At 50.5% G+C, this 16373-nt stretch overlaps 1 protein-coding gene and 1 long non-coding RNA gene across 4 annotated transcripts in view; one reads left to right on the forward strand and one right to left on the reverse strand.

Moving 5' to 3' along the window:
- The window catches only part of frem1b (Fras1 related extracellular matrix 1b), a 33798-nt gene extending 19429 nt beyond the window's left edge, over positions 1–14369 (reverse strand). Inside the window, exons 1-18 of the mRNA XM_029828076.1 lie at positions 14105–14369; positions 13928–14022; positions 13535–13794; positions 13256–13455; positions 12407–12730; positions 11998–12106; positions 11797–11928; positions 9216–9784; positions 8633–8829; positions 8294–8384; positions 8051–8218; positions 6905–7113; positions 6436–6529; positions 5778–6030; positions 5512–5706; positions 4196–4384; positions 3925–4121; positions 3618–3843 (exon numbers count right to left, since the gene is read on the reverse strand). Of these exons, the coding sequence (XP_029683936.1) occupies positions 3618–3843; positions 3925–4121; positions 4196–4384; positions 5512–5706; positions 5778–6030; positions 6436–6529; positions 6905–7113; positions 8051–8218; positions 8294–8384; positions 8633–8829; positions 9216–9784; positions 11797–11928; positions 11998–12106; positions 12407–12730; positions 13256–13455; positions 13535–13794; positions 13928–14022; positions 14105–14344 (3748 nt within the window). The 5' untranslated portion in view covers positions 14345–14369. The remainder of the gene's footprint in view (positions 1–3617; positions 3844–3924; positions 4122–4195; positions 4385–5511; positions 5707–5777; positions 6031–6435; positions 6530–6904; positions 7114–8050; positions 8219–8293; positions 8385–8632; positions 8830–9215; positions 9785–11796; positions 11929–11997; positions 12107–12406; positions 12731–13255; positions 13456–13534; positions 13795–13927; positions 14023–14104) is intronic.
- LOC115247203 (uncharacterized) lies at positions 3736–6301 on the forward strand. Of its 3 annotated transcripts, XR_003886264.1 has the most exons (7): positions 3736–3914; positions 4254–4406; positions 4893–5196; positions 5337–5403; positions 5545–5592; positions 5656–6038; positions 6110–6301. It is a non-coding gene; the product is annotated as an uncharacterized lncRNA (long non-coding RNA). The 3 variants fall into 3 exon arrangements; XR_003886263.1 differs by having other exon boundaries at positions 5545–6038; XR_003886265.1 differs by lacking the exon at positions 5545–5592.
- Positions 14370–16373: the final 2004 nt, after the last annotated feature.

Consider the following 16373-nt stretch of genomic DNA (forward strand, 5'->3'; position numbering starts at 1 on the left):
CTTCTCTTATTTTCTTCTCTTTTCTTTCTTACCGCTATTTTTTATTTTTCTTCTTCGTGAGAGGGGTTCGCTTTGGCCTGGGACGTTAAGTTCAGCATTCGCTTTAAATGTATCTGGCGCCATCTAGCGTTGTGAATGGGTATAATGTCTAGACCGCGAATGTAAGACGACCCCCACTTTTTCAGTCTTGTTTCAACGCAAAAAACACCGTCTTATATTCGGGCCAATACGGTAACAGCGAATAGTCAGTGTACAAGTAACAGCGAACAGCGTACAAGTAACAGTGAACAACTAACAGCGTACAAGTAACAGCGAATAGTCAGTGAACAAGTAACAGCGTACAAGTAACAGCGAATAGTCAGTGAACAAGTAACAGGTAACAGCGTACGAGTAACAGCGTACGAGTAACAGCGAACAGCGTACGAGTAACAGCAAACAATGAACAGCGAACAAGTAACAGTGTACAGGTAACAGTAATCAGCGAAAAGGTAAAAGCGTACAACTAACAGCATACAAGTAACAGCTAACAGCGTACAAGTAGCAGTGAACAGTGAACAAGTAACAGTGAACAGGTAAAAGCGTACAACTAACAACGTATAAGTAGCAGCGAACAACAGCAAACAACTAACAGCGTACAAGTAGCAGTGAGCAGGTAACAGCGAATAGTCAGCGTACAAGTAACAGTGAACAACTAACAGCGTACAAGTAACAGCGAATAGTCAGTGTACAAGTAACAGCGAACAGCGTAAAAGTAACAGCAAACAATGAACAGTGAACAAGTAACAGTGACCAACGTACGAGTAACAGTGAACAAGTAACAGTGACCAACGTACGAGTAACAGCGAACAAGTAGCAGTGAACAGCGTATAAGTAACAGTGTACAGGTAACAGTAATCAGCGAAAAGGTAAAAGCGTACAACTAACAGCATACAAGTAACAGCGAACAGCGTACAAGTAGCAGTGAACAAGTAACAGCGAACAAGTAACAGCGAACAGTGTACAAGTAACAGCAAACAGCGTACAACCAACAGGTAACAGCGTACAAGTAACAGTGAACAGGTAAAAGCGTACAACTAACAGCAAACAGTGTACAAGTAACAGCAAACTACCAGCAAACAACTACCAGCGAACAACTACCAGCAAACAACTACCAGCAAACAACTACCAGCAAACAACTACCAGCAAACAGCGTACAACCAACAGCGAACAGGTAACAGCGAACAAGTAACAGCGAATAGTCAGTGTACAAGTAACAGTGAACAACGTACAACTACCAGCGAACAGGTAATAGGTAACGGCTAACAGCGACCAGCGAAAAACTAACAGCGAACAAGTAACAGTAAACAAGTAACAGCGAACAGGTAAAAGCAACAGCGAACGGCTAACAGCGAACAACTAACAGCAAACAGGTAACAGTGAAAAGCATACAAGTAACAGCGAACAGTGTACAAGTAACAGCGAACAGCAAACAGCGTACAAGTAACAGTGAACAACTAACAGCGTACAAGTAACAGCAAACAGCGTACGAGTAACAGCGAACAGCGTACGAGTAACAGTGAACAACTAACAGCGTACAAGTAACAGCAAATGAGTAACAGCGAACAAGTAGCAGTGAACAAGTAACAGCAAACAGGTAACAGCAAACAAGTAACAGCTAACAGCGTACAAGTAACAGCAAACAACTACCAGCAAACAACTACCAGCGAACAACTACCAGCAAACAGCGTACAACTACCAGCGAACAGGTAACAGCAAACAAGTAACAGCGAATAGTCAGTGTACAAGTAACAGTGAACAATGTACAACTACCAGCGAACAGGTAACGGCAAACAGCGAACAACTAACAGTAAACAAGTAACAGTGTACAAGTAACAGCAAACAGCGTACAAGTAACAGTGAACAACTAACAACCAACAGCGTACAACCAACAGCGAACAGCGTACGAGTAACATCGAACAAGTAACAGCGTACAAGTAACAGCAAACAATGAACAAGTAACAGTGACCAGTGTACGAGTAACAGTGAACAAGTAACAGTGACCAGCGAACGAGTAGCAGCGAACAGTGTACAAGTAATAGCGAACAAGTAACAGGTAACGGCAAATAGGCAACAGTGAAACAACAGCGAACAAGTAACAGCGTACAGTGAAAAAGTAGCAGCTTACAAGTAGCAGACAACAGTGAACAACAGCGTACAAGTTACAGCTAACAGCGTACGAGCAACAACAGTTAATAACAGCAAACAGGTATCAGGTAACATCGAACAGCAAACAGGTAACGGCAAACAGTGAACAGCAACAAGTCACAAACAGGTAAAAGCGAACAGTGAACAAGATACAGTGAACAGGTAAAAGCAAATAGTGAACAGCAAAAAAGTAACAGCAAACGCTGAAAAAGTAACAGCGAAAAGGTAAAAGCGAACAGCCAACAGGTATAAGGTAACAGCCAACGGCGAGCAGGAAACAACGAACATCAAACAAGTAACATCGAACAGGAAAAAGATAACAGGTAACAGCGACCAACGAACAGCAAACAGGTAACAGCAAACAGCGAACAGGTAACAGCGATGTTACGTGCGAATTAAGGAGGCCAGGACCCAGATGCAGAATGAAAAGCAAAAGGTCCTTTTTTGCCAACAACAATGCAAGGGGAGACAGTCCTCACAACGAAGGATTGATTGAAGCAACAACAAAAACTCTAGGAAAGTAGCGACAGAAACAATGAACTAAAATCACCAAGAAATGGGAGAAAACCGTTGGGAAAAAGAAAAAACGAAAAACAGTGACAAGGCACTCGACAGACTTACAACTCTGGAGATTAGCGAGGGATAGCGCGAGGCGAAGGGCTGGAGATCTCTGAGGACTGGAGCTAGGTGCTGCAGCAAGTGCACCAATCTGGCACCGGAGACAAAGAGGGGAGAGCTTAAGTAGGAGGCTGATTTAGGCAGAACGAGCTGCAGGTGTGCCAGAGGCTCAGCCCTCTCAGAGATCGGCCCGCCCCTAAATGCTGCTCCTGCAGGTAGAGGGGGAGGTGAGAAGTCTGAGTGACAACCAACCAGGTACCAGTGAACAGGTAACAGGTAAGAGCGAACAGCAAACAGGTAACAGCAAACAGGTAACAGCGAACAGGTAAGAGCGAACAGGTAAGAGCGAACAGCAAACTGGTAACAGCGAACAGGTAACAGCGAACAGCAAACAGTTAACAGTATACAGCGAACAGGTAAGAGCGAACAGGTAACAGCGAACAGGTAAGAGCGAACAGGTAACAGCGAACAGGTAACAGCGAACAGCAAAGAGGTAAGAGCGAACAGGTAACAGATAACAGGAAACAGGTAAAAGTGAACAGGTAACACCGAACAAGTACCAGCAATCAGGTAACAGCGAACATCGAAAAGGTAAAAGCGAACAGTTAAAAGGTAACAGGTAACAGGTAACACCGAACAGGTAGCAGGAAACAGCGAACATCGAACAGTTAACAGTAAACAACGAACAGGTAACAGCGAATAGGTAAGAGCGAACAGTATCAGGTAACAGGTAAAAGTGAACAGGTAACAGTGAACTCTCCTCTCCTCTCCTCTCCTCTCCTCTCCTCTCCTCTCCTCTCCTCTCCTCTCCTCACCTTGTTGGAGCTCCTGCAGAGTGAAGGAGGTGATGTGGGGGCTCCTCAGTCGAAGCTCCGCCCCTTTCTCTCTGTCGTGCTTCATCTCTATTTCACCAGTTTTGTTCACCAGGCTTCCGTGAGCTGGTGGTTCCAGCACGGTGAAGGTCAGGACATCTGGGGGAGCATCAAGGTCCCAGGCATTTAGTAGAGCCAGCGTCAGGTCCCTGACCCCGCCCTCTTTCACCTGCAGGGGCCACGTCACACTTTCACGACTGCGTCAACATCAGAAAGCACCGTTGTTGAGAGGAAAACACGGTAAACATACGTTGAAGTCTTGGAAAAGCAGTGATGGCATCTCATCATTGGTGGGATTGATGATGATGTAGAAGGTAACGGGGGGGGAGCGATGGCGCCCATCACTCACGCTCAAGGTCAGCTGGTCCACCGTTGGCTCCACCCCTTTACACTCCGATTGGGTGTAGTTGATTAAACAAGAGGTGAGGTGGACAAGACTGAAGGATTCTGGGAAGAAAAAAAGGTCAGGTGTTTTCTTACCTGACACCCCCCCAAGAAACCCGAAACACACACACACACACCCAGACGGACTCCAGCGTTGCTCTTCTCTGAGCCAGCTGATGGCTGCATGTTTTCCAGGAATCCATGCAGAGGCGGAGTCTCCAGGTGGAATGTCAGGTGGTCAGGGGCGCTGTCACGGTCTGTGGCCCCCAACACCCCCCCACAGAGACTGACAGAGGAGCCCTCATCCACCACCAACACAGACTCCCCTGCAGATATGATGACAGGAAGGTGAGAGTGCTGCAGAGAGTCCTGCTGTGTGTGTGTGTGTGTGTGTGTGTGTGTGTGTGAATGTGAATGATGGACAGCTCTGGATGATGCTGATAAACAAACATCCTTCCATAATCAGAGAACCTGATTTTCTCTTGTTGGAGTTTGCTTATGCTAATGCTTTTACTGGCATTATACATGGCTAATTAATTAGAAGAAACAATGTGGACACATACACACACACACACACACACACACACCATAATCCTGCCCAAGCGTGTGTTTATATAGGTTTAGGAGACAATAGGCAGATTTAACTTTACACATGTGGTAGCTAAACCTCATTAGCTCGGCCTGAGCATTGTGATGCTAAATGTGATGCTCAATGTGATTCGACCAGTTGTTCTATGTGGAACGTGAAGCCAAAATGTACATTTTTGAATGAATTAAATTCTTCTTCATAGTTTTGATTTCCGACCAAGGTTTTGAATCATTTGATCGTTTCAGAGCGTGGGGGCAGCAGCAGAGAGCGCTCCTACCCTCCCACAAGGGTGAGACTGGCTGTTCTAGAACGAGGTTAGCTTAGCCACCTTCACCCGTGTGCTGAAACCACAGAGTGAGGAGAGGAACCGAACATCTGAGGAGAGGAACCGAACATCTGAGGAGAGGAACCGTTCATAACCTTGATAGAGCAACAAATTTCTTCAGCTCGGAATCATCAAGTCAAAAACTGGATCCTGCCAGTGTTCTGTGGTCTCACTGATAACTGCAGGAGCTCCGCAAATCCTGCTTTTTGGCTCTGATTCCACCAGTGAGAAGCCCTTCCTGTGTGTGTGTGTGTGTGTGTGTGTGTGTGTGTGTGTGTGTGTGTGTGTGTGTGTGTGTGTGTGTTGGACTCAGAATCTTCAACTGTCCCTCACTTTTCTACACAACAAGTTATTTTTGCTACAGATTCGCTGAAGGTGACGATGCAGGAGCAGCCATGACCTCGTGACCTTGTGACCTCGTGACCCCGGGGGTAACAGATTCTCCTCATACGAATATTTAATCCACTGCTGTGATGATTTAGATTAAAATGATTCAGGATCAAACAGAAGACAAAATACACAAATGCAAATGAAATTACCCAGAACGACGGAGGGAATTTGGTTGTTTACAGGAAGTATCGTGATGTTGAGGTCATACACAGGAAGTGTTCCATGCAAAGGTACGGGTGGTGGTGGAGCGTCTCCATGGCAACAGCTGTCTGTTTCTCCTGTCTCACCATCAGAGATGATTACTGTGACGGTGTCACAGATGGACTCAGGTCCAATCTCTCCTCCTGAGACAAAACCGTTGGGTGGATCAGGATTCGGTTCTGGTTGTTCATCTGTGATGCTTCTGCGCGCTCACCTGTGTGGACGTAGAAGACCAGACCCTGCATCAGGTCCTGCTGGGAGAACCTGTCCACCACCTGTCCGCCCCTCTGCAGCTGCCCTTCACCTGGACTTCGGGCCAGCATGTAGGTCAGTCTGGAGTCGTCACTGTCCCTGTCGGTAGCTGACAGGTACTCCACCGTCACCTGGACTCGACCCCCCTCCTCAACACTCAGCTCTCCACGCAGACCTCCCCCTAGCTGAGGGGGTTCGTCGTTCATTGGTAGAACCTGCAGAGGTGAGAAGAGATACATTTTTAAAATTTTGATAATGAAATTATTTATTAGCAGGAATTTCTACTGTGCCCAGGACCACCCTTAGACCCAACTGAAACCACCCTTAGACCCAACTGAAACCACCCTTAGACCCAGCTGAAACCACCCTTAGACCCAGCTGAAACCACCCTGAGACCCAGCTGAAACCACCCTTAGACCCAACTGAAACCACCCTGAGACCCAGCTGAAACCACCCTTAGACCCAGCTGAAACCACCCTGAGACCCAGCTGAAACCACCCTTAGACCCAGCTGAAACCACCCTTTGACCCAGCTGAAACCACCCTTAGACCCAGCTGAAACCACCCTTTGACCCAGCTGAAACCACCCTTAGACCCAGCTGAAACCACCCTTAGACCCACCTGTATGAGCAGGACCACAGCTGCAGAGTTAACGCCGTCCGTGACCTTCAGATCCACCTCGTCCTCGGTAGTCTCGGAGTCATCGTGGATGTACCTGCAACAAAACAACCATCCTCCGTGTCGACCAATCACAGATGCAGTTTGAGAGGTGCTACCACAGCACTGATAGAAGACCAAATAGAAATCTGTCGTCATGGTTACCGATACACAGCAGAGCAGGTAACTACTGTAGGCCATTAGCTAAAATGTGACAGGACAGGAAGTTACACCAAAATCCATTCAGAAATATGGAACCTAAAAAGATCTTTGATTTCAGGAAAGCAACACTTTAGCAGTGATTGGTGCTCTGCAGGAGTTCAGCTTGATGTTTAGACTGTGTCCTTCACACTTGATTCAAGTGCTTTGACTTCATTTTTGTCTTGTGAAGGAGACACGGCGGCCATCTTTGAAGCCCCACACCTTGGCTGACCTGAGACGGAGTCCTCGGAGGTCCTGCAGGCTGAATCGAGCTCCCTGATGAAGTATTTGGCCTTGTAGCTCCAGCCGTCCATGGTGAGGAATACTCTGAAGCTCCACCACCAGGACCTCCTCCCGGGTGTCCCGGTCCCTGACCAGGAGATGCTCCTCAGTCACAAACGCCTCTCCTCCCTCCTCCACCCGCAACAAGTTGGTGAAAGCCTGACAGAGGATGACAGAAATAGTTTGGTTGCCCAACCACGGTAAAGAGGAAGAGATTCATGTCTTCATCATGCCTCCACAGATGTTAGGGCTCCTGAAGTGGTGTAGTCCAACTGAATATTCATCAGTGTATAGAACAGGCATGGGCAAACTAAGGCCCGGGGGCCACACGCGGCCCGTTAAACGTTTTAATCCGGCCCGCCAAACTTGAAAAATTAAATGAATAAACCTTGTTAATGTTAAATTTTCACTGCAATTCTGGTGTTTTCCCACTAGAAAAGAGACAGTCAGGAGGAGAGTGATGGTGATATCCTGAAGGATAACAGAACTTTCAGTGCTTTAAAATAGAAATGGTTATTAATTTTTTTTAAAAAGGCACATTTTATTCATTCAAGTGTTTTAAGACTCATTCCAAAGTCAGATATTTTGTTGTAATGCTTCTCTTCATTTTCATTTGAAATTAAAGCACATGTTTTCTCCATATCCCAAGATGTGTACTTTTTCTCCAATGAGGTGAGGTTACCAAAGCACTCCATCCATCCATCTGGTCCGGCCCCTTTGTCAAATGTTAGAACCCATTGTGGCCCACGAATCAAAATGTTTGCCCACCCCTGGTATAGAACCATGGATGGAGTTCAGAGTTCCATCCAAAAGAATTACAGGGATTCATTTAAAAATGTTATTTTAACCCTGGATGAACTACAACAAATACTAAAGACATGAAGCCCAGGTCCTGAAGCCAGAGACACTGAGCTCAGCGACTGTCCACACATGCAGGACTTTATCTCATGATGCCACCAACACCAGGAATTGTTGCTAGTGGACCTCTGGAGGTTGTGGAACTACATAGCCCTCCTGCCCCTCAGCTTCCCCTGTACAAACATGGAGGACTTCATCTCTGCTAGACCCTCTACACACACAGATGACATCATCAGACCTCTGGTGCCTCATCGTCCACGGGGGTGACGCTGATGTTGAAGGTGACGCCCGAGACGGTGCCTCCATGCTGGTCGCTGACGGAGAAGACAAACTGGACCAGCAGTTCTTCTGGCCCAATGTCCTCCATGGGAGGCATGAAGGCAACCTTCCTGTGATGCAAAGCATGCTGGGAGAAACAGGTCAATGTCTGAGTGTTGGAGACTGATGCTGCTCATACACCCGAAGTCTGAACTCCTCAAACCTGTGTGAAGGACTTCAAGCGTGCCACCATGTGGTCTTTCCTCAGGGTGCTGCTGGAGTCTGTGTAGAACAGGCGCCCGGCATCCATCAACCTGCAACCAACCACCCAACCAACCAACCAACCAACCAACCAACCAACCACCCAACCAACCAACCAACCAACCAACCAACCAACCAACCACCCAACCAACCAACCAACCAACCAACCACCCAACCACCCAACCAACCAACCAACCAACCAACCAACCAACAACCAAAGAAACAAACAGAGTCACCCTAGTTAGGAGCTTCCTTCATGTATCTCAGTGTTACGTGAGCTGAATGTCAGTGTTCATATTACCCAGGATGCACTGGGCTGAAACAGGGCTGTGTGATGACATAGGTCAGATCAGCGTCGGGGTTCTCTCCATCAGTGAAGTGCAGATGAGCTTCAGTAATGTGAACAACCTCGTTCTCCTTCACTGTCACAGAGCGAACGCTCCCAGGAACCTCAACAGGAACCTGGTCTTTCACTGGGAACACGTGGACCACCACCGTCTGGAGATAGACAAGCTGGTTTAGATCACCTGAGGAGCAGGTCAGAGGTTCTGGCCTCCAGCAACAACAATGTCATCCATCCATCCATCCATCCATCCATCCATCCAGGATCAGGAGGAGCAGGAGGAGGAGCAGGAGGAGGAGGAGGAAGACGAGGAGCAGGAGGAGGAGCAGGAGGAGGAGGAGGAGCATGAGGAGGATCAGGAGGAAGAGCAGGAGGAGCAGGAGGAGGAGCAGGAGGAGGAGGAGGAGGAAGACGAGGAGCAGGAGGAGGAGCAGGAGGAGGAGGATCAGGAGGAAGACGAGGAGCAGGAGGAGGAGCAGGAGGAGGAGGATCAGGAGGAAGAGCAGGAGGAGGAGGAGGAGCAGGAGTGATTTCCATTCACATATCTGTGCGACAGGTTTGGTGGTTGGTGGCTGTCGGCGAGTGTGATGTCAAAGGAATCTTCAAAGCGTTCGTCTCCAGAGTGCAGGTAGTAGATGTAACCCTGGAGAAGATCCCTCTGTAGGAACTGGTCCACTGGATCTCCTACAGGAACCAGTGGTTCAGCAGGACATCTGAAGTAATGGCTCTCTTTGGTGGGTGTAGTTACTCTGAGCGTTGGTCCACCTGCTTCATGAGCAGAGCTCCTCCTGATCAGCTGCCCCACCTGAGGGCCAGACACCACCTGGTACAAGATGAAGTCATCACTGGAGTCCAGGTCAGAGGCCAGCAGCGTGGCCTCCTCCAGTCGGATGGCCCCGCCCTCCTGCACCTCAACCGCAACGTTGTTGATGAGGAACGGCGGCGAGTCGTCCTTGGGCAGGATGTTGATGGGGAACCTGTGGCGGAGGCTGTGCTGGCCGTCACTGATGCGGAACACGACGTGGTCCTGGGTGGAGTCGCTGTCAGAGTGGTGGTAAGTGACCACGCCCTCCCTCAGGTCACGGACACGGAACATGAAGGCCTTCACACCTGCGAGGCAGTTCACACTGGTCAGACTGGAGAACAGGATCAACGTTCCACTGAAACTGACGGCTCGGCCCCCCCACGAAGACAGACGTCATCTGCGTCCATCTGCCAGCTTTCTGCTGCTGGCTGGCCTTTTCTTCCACGTCGTGCTAAGCTAACGGCGCGGCGTCACGTGAGCGGCGGGCTACATGTGTTGTTGTCAGCGAGCGTCGGCGTTCACAGCCAGAGTTTCTCACTTTGATTCAATTAGCGTCTCCAACACATGCACCGTTTTCTCTCCCATTGTCACTTGGAAATAACAAGTTTGTTTAGCGCCTGAAGGCAACGTGTGGCGCTGGCTGGGCTTTGTGCTGCGAACACCGGCAGGGTAAAACATGGCGTCCTTCCCGGTGGCCGCCTGGTTGCCAGGATGGGTGGGGGGGGGGCTTCCTGTCTCCCTGCGTGTGCCAGAGACACAGAAGGTCAGCAGACAGATTGAGAGATGAGCGCTTGCAAAGCTGAACCTCATTAGTAATTTTCGTGAGCGGCGTGGCTACTGGTCCAACCGATGGAAACAACTTGGTAATTGGGCCCAAAGGTGGCGTTGGGCAACAGGCCCATCAGAGGAGTGTGTGTGGGGGTGTGTGTGTAGCAGGACAGGCAGCCTTCCATTTGGCTGAAGGCGTTGGATGGAGACTGCAGCGAGACCGACGTGGAGGGTCAGTGGTGGTGTCCTCGGAGATGCAGCGCCACCCGGAGGATCCACTTATGGCGTCCGTACAGCCGCACATACGTGCGAGCCGACCGCAGCCAAAGTTTTGTGGGCTCCGTTCCCGCTGCAGCGAGAGTGGCACAGAGAAGAGGGGGGGACGGTGGAGCGATGCCCAGTGGGACAGAAGTTTCCTCGGCCGTCCAACTACTGCGAGACAACATTCATCTGGGCCGTTTTTACAGCGCGAGGTAAAAGCAGGAAAGGCGAGCAGAAAACAGAACCAAGAAGAGAACCCGCTTGGGATTAAAGGGACCCAGAAACCGGTCGGCCCAGACGGGAGCAGCCCAGGTTCCACCCGAAGGTTTGGGATCAACGCTTCCAGGTGTTGTGACACCTTGTGGGACGTGAGTGTAGCTAACGCGGCAGCTGATTGGCTGAGGCGGCTGGAAGGGGCAGGGCCACCAGGTGAACCCCCTGGCCCACTTCATGGGGTCAAGACCCAGAAAAGGGGCGGGGCCACGATGGAGGGAGTTTCTGGAGGCTCAGTGAAGTTTTTTGGATCAATGTGCACAACATAAAGAGCAGGTTCAGGAGAAAAGTGGGGTTTAGAAAGATTTTAGAACTTATATAAGAAACAAACCGAGACAATCATCTTTTCACCAGTTGACCCCATCGAGAGTTTAAAAGTGTCATCAAAGTAAAGCTGAAAGATTTTAACTCCTCATTTAAACATCTTCGCAGGAACTGAGGCTTTCCGGCCTGTTTCATGACCTGTTTGGGCGAGGTCTAAACACGCCTCCAGCCAGGCCACCTCGACCCCCCCGGGCCACCAGCACTTGTGTCGCCTCACGTCCCCGTCTCCCTCGTCCCTCCTGCTCTGTTAGCATGAAAACCTGTTCAGGGACACTGCATCTGCTCGCTGTGCACGGCGGCATGAAAAGGCATCAGTCACTCCAATCTGCTCACAAAGGGGCGGAGTCCTAAAGCGCTGGGCTGGAATGGACAGACGTGGACAATTGAGGACGCCGCCGTGGCCCCTGGCGACTCGGCATTGGCCCCGTTTTACACCTGATTAGCAAACACATGCAGGGCCACTAGACATATGCTGCCCCAGCTACACCCCACTCCCTGACTGATGGACAACACATGGGGGTAAAACAGGCGGAAAATGCCAGACCACGTCTGCCACAACAGACCATCGGAACAGGACGTGAAGAATCGCCCCGACCCCCGAGAAGTAGAAGCGAGGAATTTAAAGGATCTCTTTTGGACCTTTGTTCTGCTTGTCATGTAATAAAGTTGTATTATCATTGTTATTACTGACCTCTGACCCTCAGGTGTCCGTGCCGAGGTCCATCTACGGCCACCAGGTAAACGGCCTGAATGTCGTCGCTGTCGACGATCTGCAGCTGCTCCCACGTGATTGGTCGGGATTGTCCCTCCAAAAGATCCAAACCTGAGATGAGAGTCGCTACTTTCATTAGCAACTCTGTGATAAGAGATCCTGTGATGCACCTGCACCCACCTGTGTTCCAGGACACTCGGGGTGCGTCTGTCTCGGCTGCCCTGACTGAGATGTGCACCGTGATGGGCGCGCTGGTCGTAAAGGCTCCGTCTATCACCTGGAACTCCACCTTTTATAGGGTAGAAATATCACTTAGGATTTCCATACTGTGCTTTATTACACCCAGTTAGCTAACCGCTAACTACCGTAGCAGCTAATCTGTTGGCTAACCTTACGTAGCCGCGGCTGAATCAGCCTTAGCTAACTGTTTGTTCTCATGTGAGAATTGTTATTGTTCTACATTTTTTTATGAAAAATTACGAAAAATCCCATTTAATATTTGTAACAACTATGATGGTAAAAGTTAAAATGAGTTGTAGCCGTATTGTAAGTTTGATGTAATATAGTAGTAGAAATGTGAGCAGATGACCTCGTAGTTCCCGCGCTGCGGCTGGCTGTTGTTGGGTGGCTGGTAGGCCACCTTCATCTCATGGAGGTCCAGCCAGGTGAAGGAGGAGATGGGCTTGGTGTGGTCATCAAGGTGGGTGATGTATCCGCGGACAGGCGGCGCCGTCACATTAAAGACCAGCCTCTCCTGCGGCGTCTCGCCATCTTTGGCGTCCAGAGTCGCTGTGGTGAGCGGCGTGAGGATGAACTGGTCCACCTCCAGGATTAAGGAGGCCATGAAGGTGGCCTGGGGTGGCTGGTTCTGCACAGCACCGTGTATTAGAACTGGTAACCATAGCGACTCAGCCTGAGGTGGCAAGGAGGTGGAAAAAAAAAAGGTTTATTATTAAGACTCACATTACAACCCTGACATCACTTCCTGTCTGTGAACTGCTAATTGCTGATGTTTATCTCCTGGTATTGGATCTTTAACTGGCGTTAACGTGCACTATGGGATCTCGTGTGACCTCACTTGTTGGCCCCTCCCCCAACTGTTTCTGTAACTGTCATGAACGCCACGACTCAAATGTAGCTGCGCCGCGCTGACATTGAGGCTGAGCTAACTCCAACTGTTCAGTGACGAGATCTGCACAGGCGTTAAGCCCACCCCTCCCCCAACCATCGTGTTGCTTGGCTGGGAGGTGGTTCCTTATGTTGTGGTGGGCAGCCTGTCCCCACTTTGATGTTTACGACCCCCTGTTGTCTCCAGAGACCCAGCTTGTTCACAGTGCAGTCAGCCAGGCAGCTAGCGGAGCAATGGGAGGTGCTAACAATTTCAGACAAAAACTACCGAGACCATCTCATAGTGCAACTTTAAAGCCCTTTCCTGTACCTCCAGCGGGGCCCGGGTGTCCCGCTCCCTCAGCTCCACCCTGATTGGGATGTAATCGACCTCAGATGATGGCGGACTCAGGTGCTGGTACCTCAGACCTGAGTGCAGGAATTCCTGGCAGCTGGTTTTCAGGAAGTGGACGTCTGTGGTGCGATGAGGACACGGTTTATTTCCTGGACAGTGAAAATCTGTCTGTCTGCCTGATGGAGCACAAACACAAACATCTCAGCGGGTCTGCTCCTCCATGAAAGCCTCTTCCCTGTCCGTGTCCAGCGTTACCCTTCCTCGCGCCGGACTCCTCCTCCCTCACCAGCTGACCCAGACTCGGGACGCCGGTGTCGGTGTTCAGAAGTCTGACAGTACAGATCAGGTCGCCCCTCGTCTGGATCCTCAACACTTTGGTGTCGATGATGTTGGACAGACCGTAGGCCTGAGGGACCAGCAGGGGGGTGCTGCCCAGCACCACCAGGCCAGAACCTGAGTCCACTACCCTGACGGGCAGGACCACCGTCTCCATCTGCGTGTCTGAGGAGGTGAAGCTACGCACCGACACATTAACACACACGTTCAACCCCTCAACCAAAGCAAAATGCTAATTATTTCATTTGATAACCATCTAGGACAGAGAGGTGGACTCGGGCTAATGCTAATGCTAACATGCTACTGACAGACCTGTAGACTCTCAGCATCACCGTGTCCTCGTCCAGTTGGGGGCTTCCGTTGTGGACATATTTGACTCGATCGTCCGGGAACGTGCAGTCGAACACCTGTGGACAAACCAGCCGTCACGGAAGGTTGAGCGTCCTGTGCAGGAGGCGTGGCCTCGTCTCACCTGTGGCCTCGTCTCACCTGTGGCGTCAGCCTCCCCACTCTCTGGGTGACGGGTTCGTTCGTCACCACCTCCACCTTACAGTCTGCAGCAGGACCCACGGTGATCTGGAGCTGCCGCCCTGTGACGAACGCCGACCGCCCCCTCGCCACCTCCACGCCGGATTTGAGCCGGACCAGGCCGGAGACCTGCGTGGCAGCTAGGAGCAGCAGGACGGTGATGGCAGCCATGGTGCCTTCAGGTGCTCTGGCTGCACACATGCAGGGAAAAATCCTGTGTGGGACCCTGCTGAGGTGGAGGGGTGAAGGGACCAACTGGAGCCAGGGTGTCGCTTCACACGCTGCTTTGATCGTCTGGGTGACGGCAGCTTCAGAGGGCAATGAAAACGCTGGTGATCGTCACAGCTGAGTCACCAGAACTTGCTTGACCTCTCAACCCTCCGCGTCATGTGACACAACTAGAACTCAAACAGGTTTATTCTGGTGACCAGAATTTTCACTGTGGAGAAATTCAGGTCTGATATCGATATTTTGGACTGTGGAGGAAACTGGAGGAGCTCCAACGAGGAGAACCTTCCCTTCATCTTCAGCTCTTCTCCCAGCCATCGTGGATCTTTCTGTCAGGTTTATCAGTCCTCTCAGATCGCACTGCGAAACTTCCACACTGTGTGTGTGTGTGTGTGTGTGTGTGTGTGTGTGTGTGTGTGTGTGTGTGTGTGTGCGTGTGTGTGTGTGTGTGAGCCTATAAATGCCAGATTACTGAGTTTCTGTGTGTGTCTAACTTACCTTCTTAGATAAAGTCTTGCTTCTTATTCTCGCTTCCCCAACATCTCTGGTATCTCTAAACGGAGCGCCCCAACACATCTGGGGGGGGGGGGGGGGGGGGGGGGGGGGGGGCAGGAGGTGGGAGAGAGAGGGAGGTAGAGAGGGGCAGAGAGAGAGGAGAGAGAGGGGAGAGAGGGGGGGAGGGGGGGGAGCTGGTTTGACAGGAAGGGGAAATGTGAGTCTGTCGTAGTTTTGCAGCTGTTGTTTCACCTCCTCAAATCCTCCTCTGAGAACTGTGGGGGGGGGATTAGGGGCCCATTCATGTTATTTCAGAATACAAGAACAACGGAGCAGGAACCAGCAAGGAACAAGCAAGGAACCAGGCAGGAACCAGGCAGGAACCAGGCAGGAACCAGTAAATACAGCCTGTCAGAAATCCGAACAAAGCTGTTTTGTGTTGTAGTTCCATAAATCTGGTCTGTTCAGACTCTGGGGGGAGGAGATCCACCCGGACAAACCGAGCGTTTATCTATGGCCTCCAGTTTCTGTGGTACGTGCTAACGAGCTAAATCTGGGTCGTTCAGGAACGTGTTCCCGAAGCTCCCGGATCTGCAGGAACGTGTTCCCGAAGCTCCCGGATCTGCAGGAACGTGTTCCCGAAGGTCCCGGATCTGCAGGAACGTGTTCCCGAAGCTCCCGGATCTGCAGGAACGTGTTCCCGAAGCTCCCGGATCTGCAGGAACGTTCTGGTAGATGATGACACGGTGGTTTCCTGTCGTCTGCTCAAGCGCTCAGTCGCTCTGGGTGTTTCCTGTCTCCTGATGGGTTCCACACATGTGGCTCAGAGAATGGGAGGAATTAGCCGTCACCATGGTAACATGGATGTCCCACCAGAGCAGAACATGATGATGAGCAGAACCCAGAGCACACAGCCCTGGGGGGTCCAAGGTGAGGGGGGACCACCTGTGGTCTACTGGGCAGGAAGGTGGAGTTGGGGGGTCCAGGTCCAGGAACTGGAGACCCAGATGGTGTTTGGAGGTCTGTCCAGCTATGCACACTGGTGCAGGTCAAAGGTCACGGGCAGCGTGGAGGTGATGAAAGGGTCCAGAAACAGTCCATCAGCACTGAGGTGAGGTGTGTAGCTGTGTATCTGTGTGTGTATCTGTGTGGATCTGTGGATCTGTGTGTAAATGTGTATCTGTGTGTAACTGTGGATCTGTGTGTGTATCTGTGTGTAGTTGTGGATCTGTGTGTAACTGTGGATCTGTGTGTATCTGTGTGCGTCTGTGTGTATCTGTGTATCTGTGTGTGTGTATCTGTGTGTATCTGTGTGTAACTGTGGATCTGTGTGTGTGTATCTGTGTGTAACTGTGGATCTGTGTGTGTGCGTCTGTGTGTATCTGTGTGCGTCTGTGTGTATCTGTGTGTGTATCTGTGTGTATCTGTGTGCGTCTGTGTGTATCTGTGTGTGTATCTATGTATCTGTGTGTGTATCTATGTATCTGTGTGTGTATCTATGTATCTG

The sequence above is a fragment of the Takifugu rubripes genome, chromosome 20 (assembly GCF_901000725.2).
Source record: "Takifugu rubripes chromosome 20, fTakRub1.2, whole genome shotgun sequence".
Lineage (NCBI taxonomy): Eukaryota > Metazoa > Chordata > Actinopteri > Tetraodontiformes > Tetraodontidae > Takifugu > Takifugu rubripes.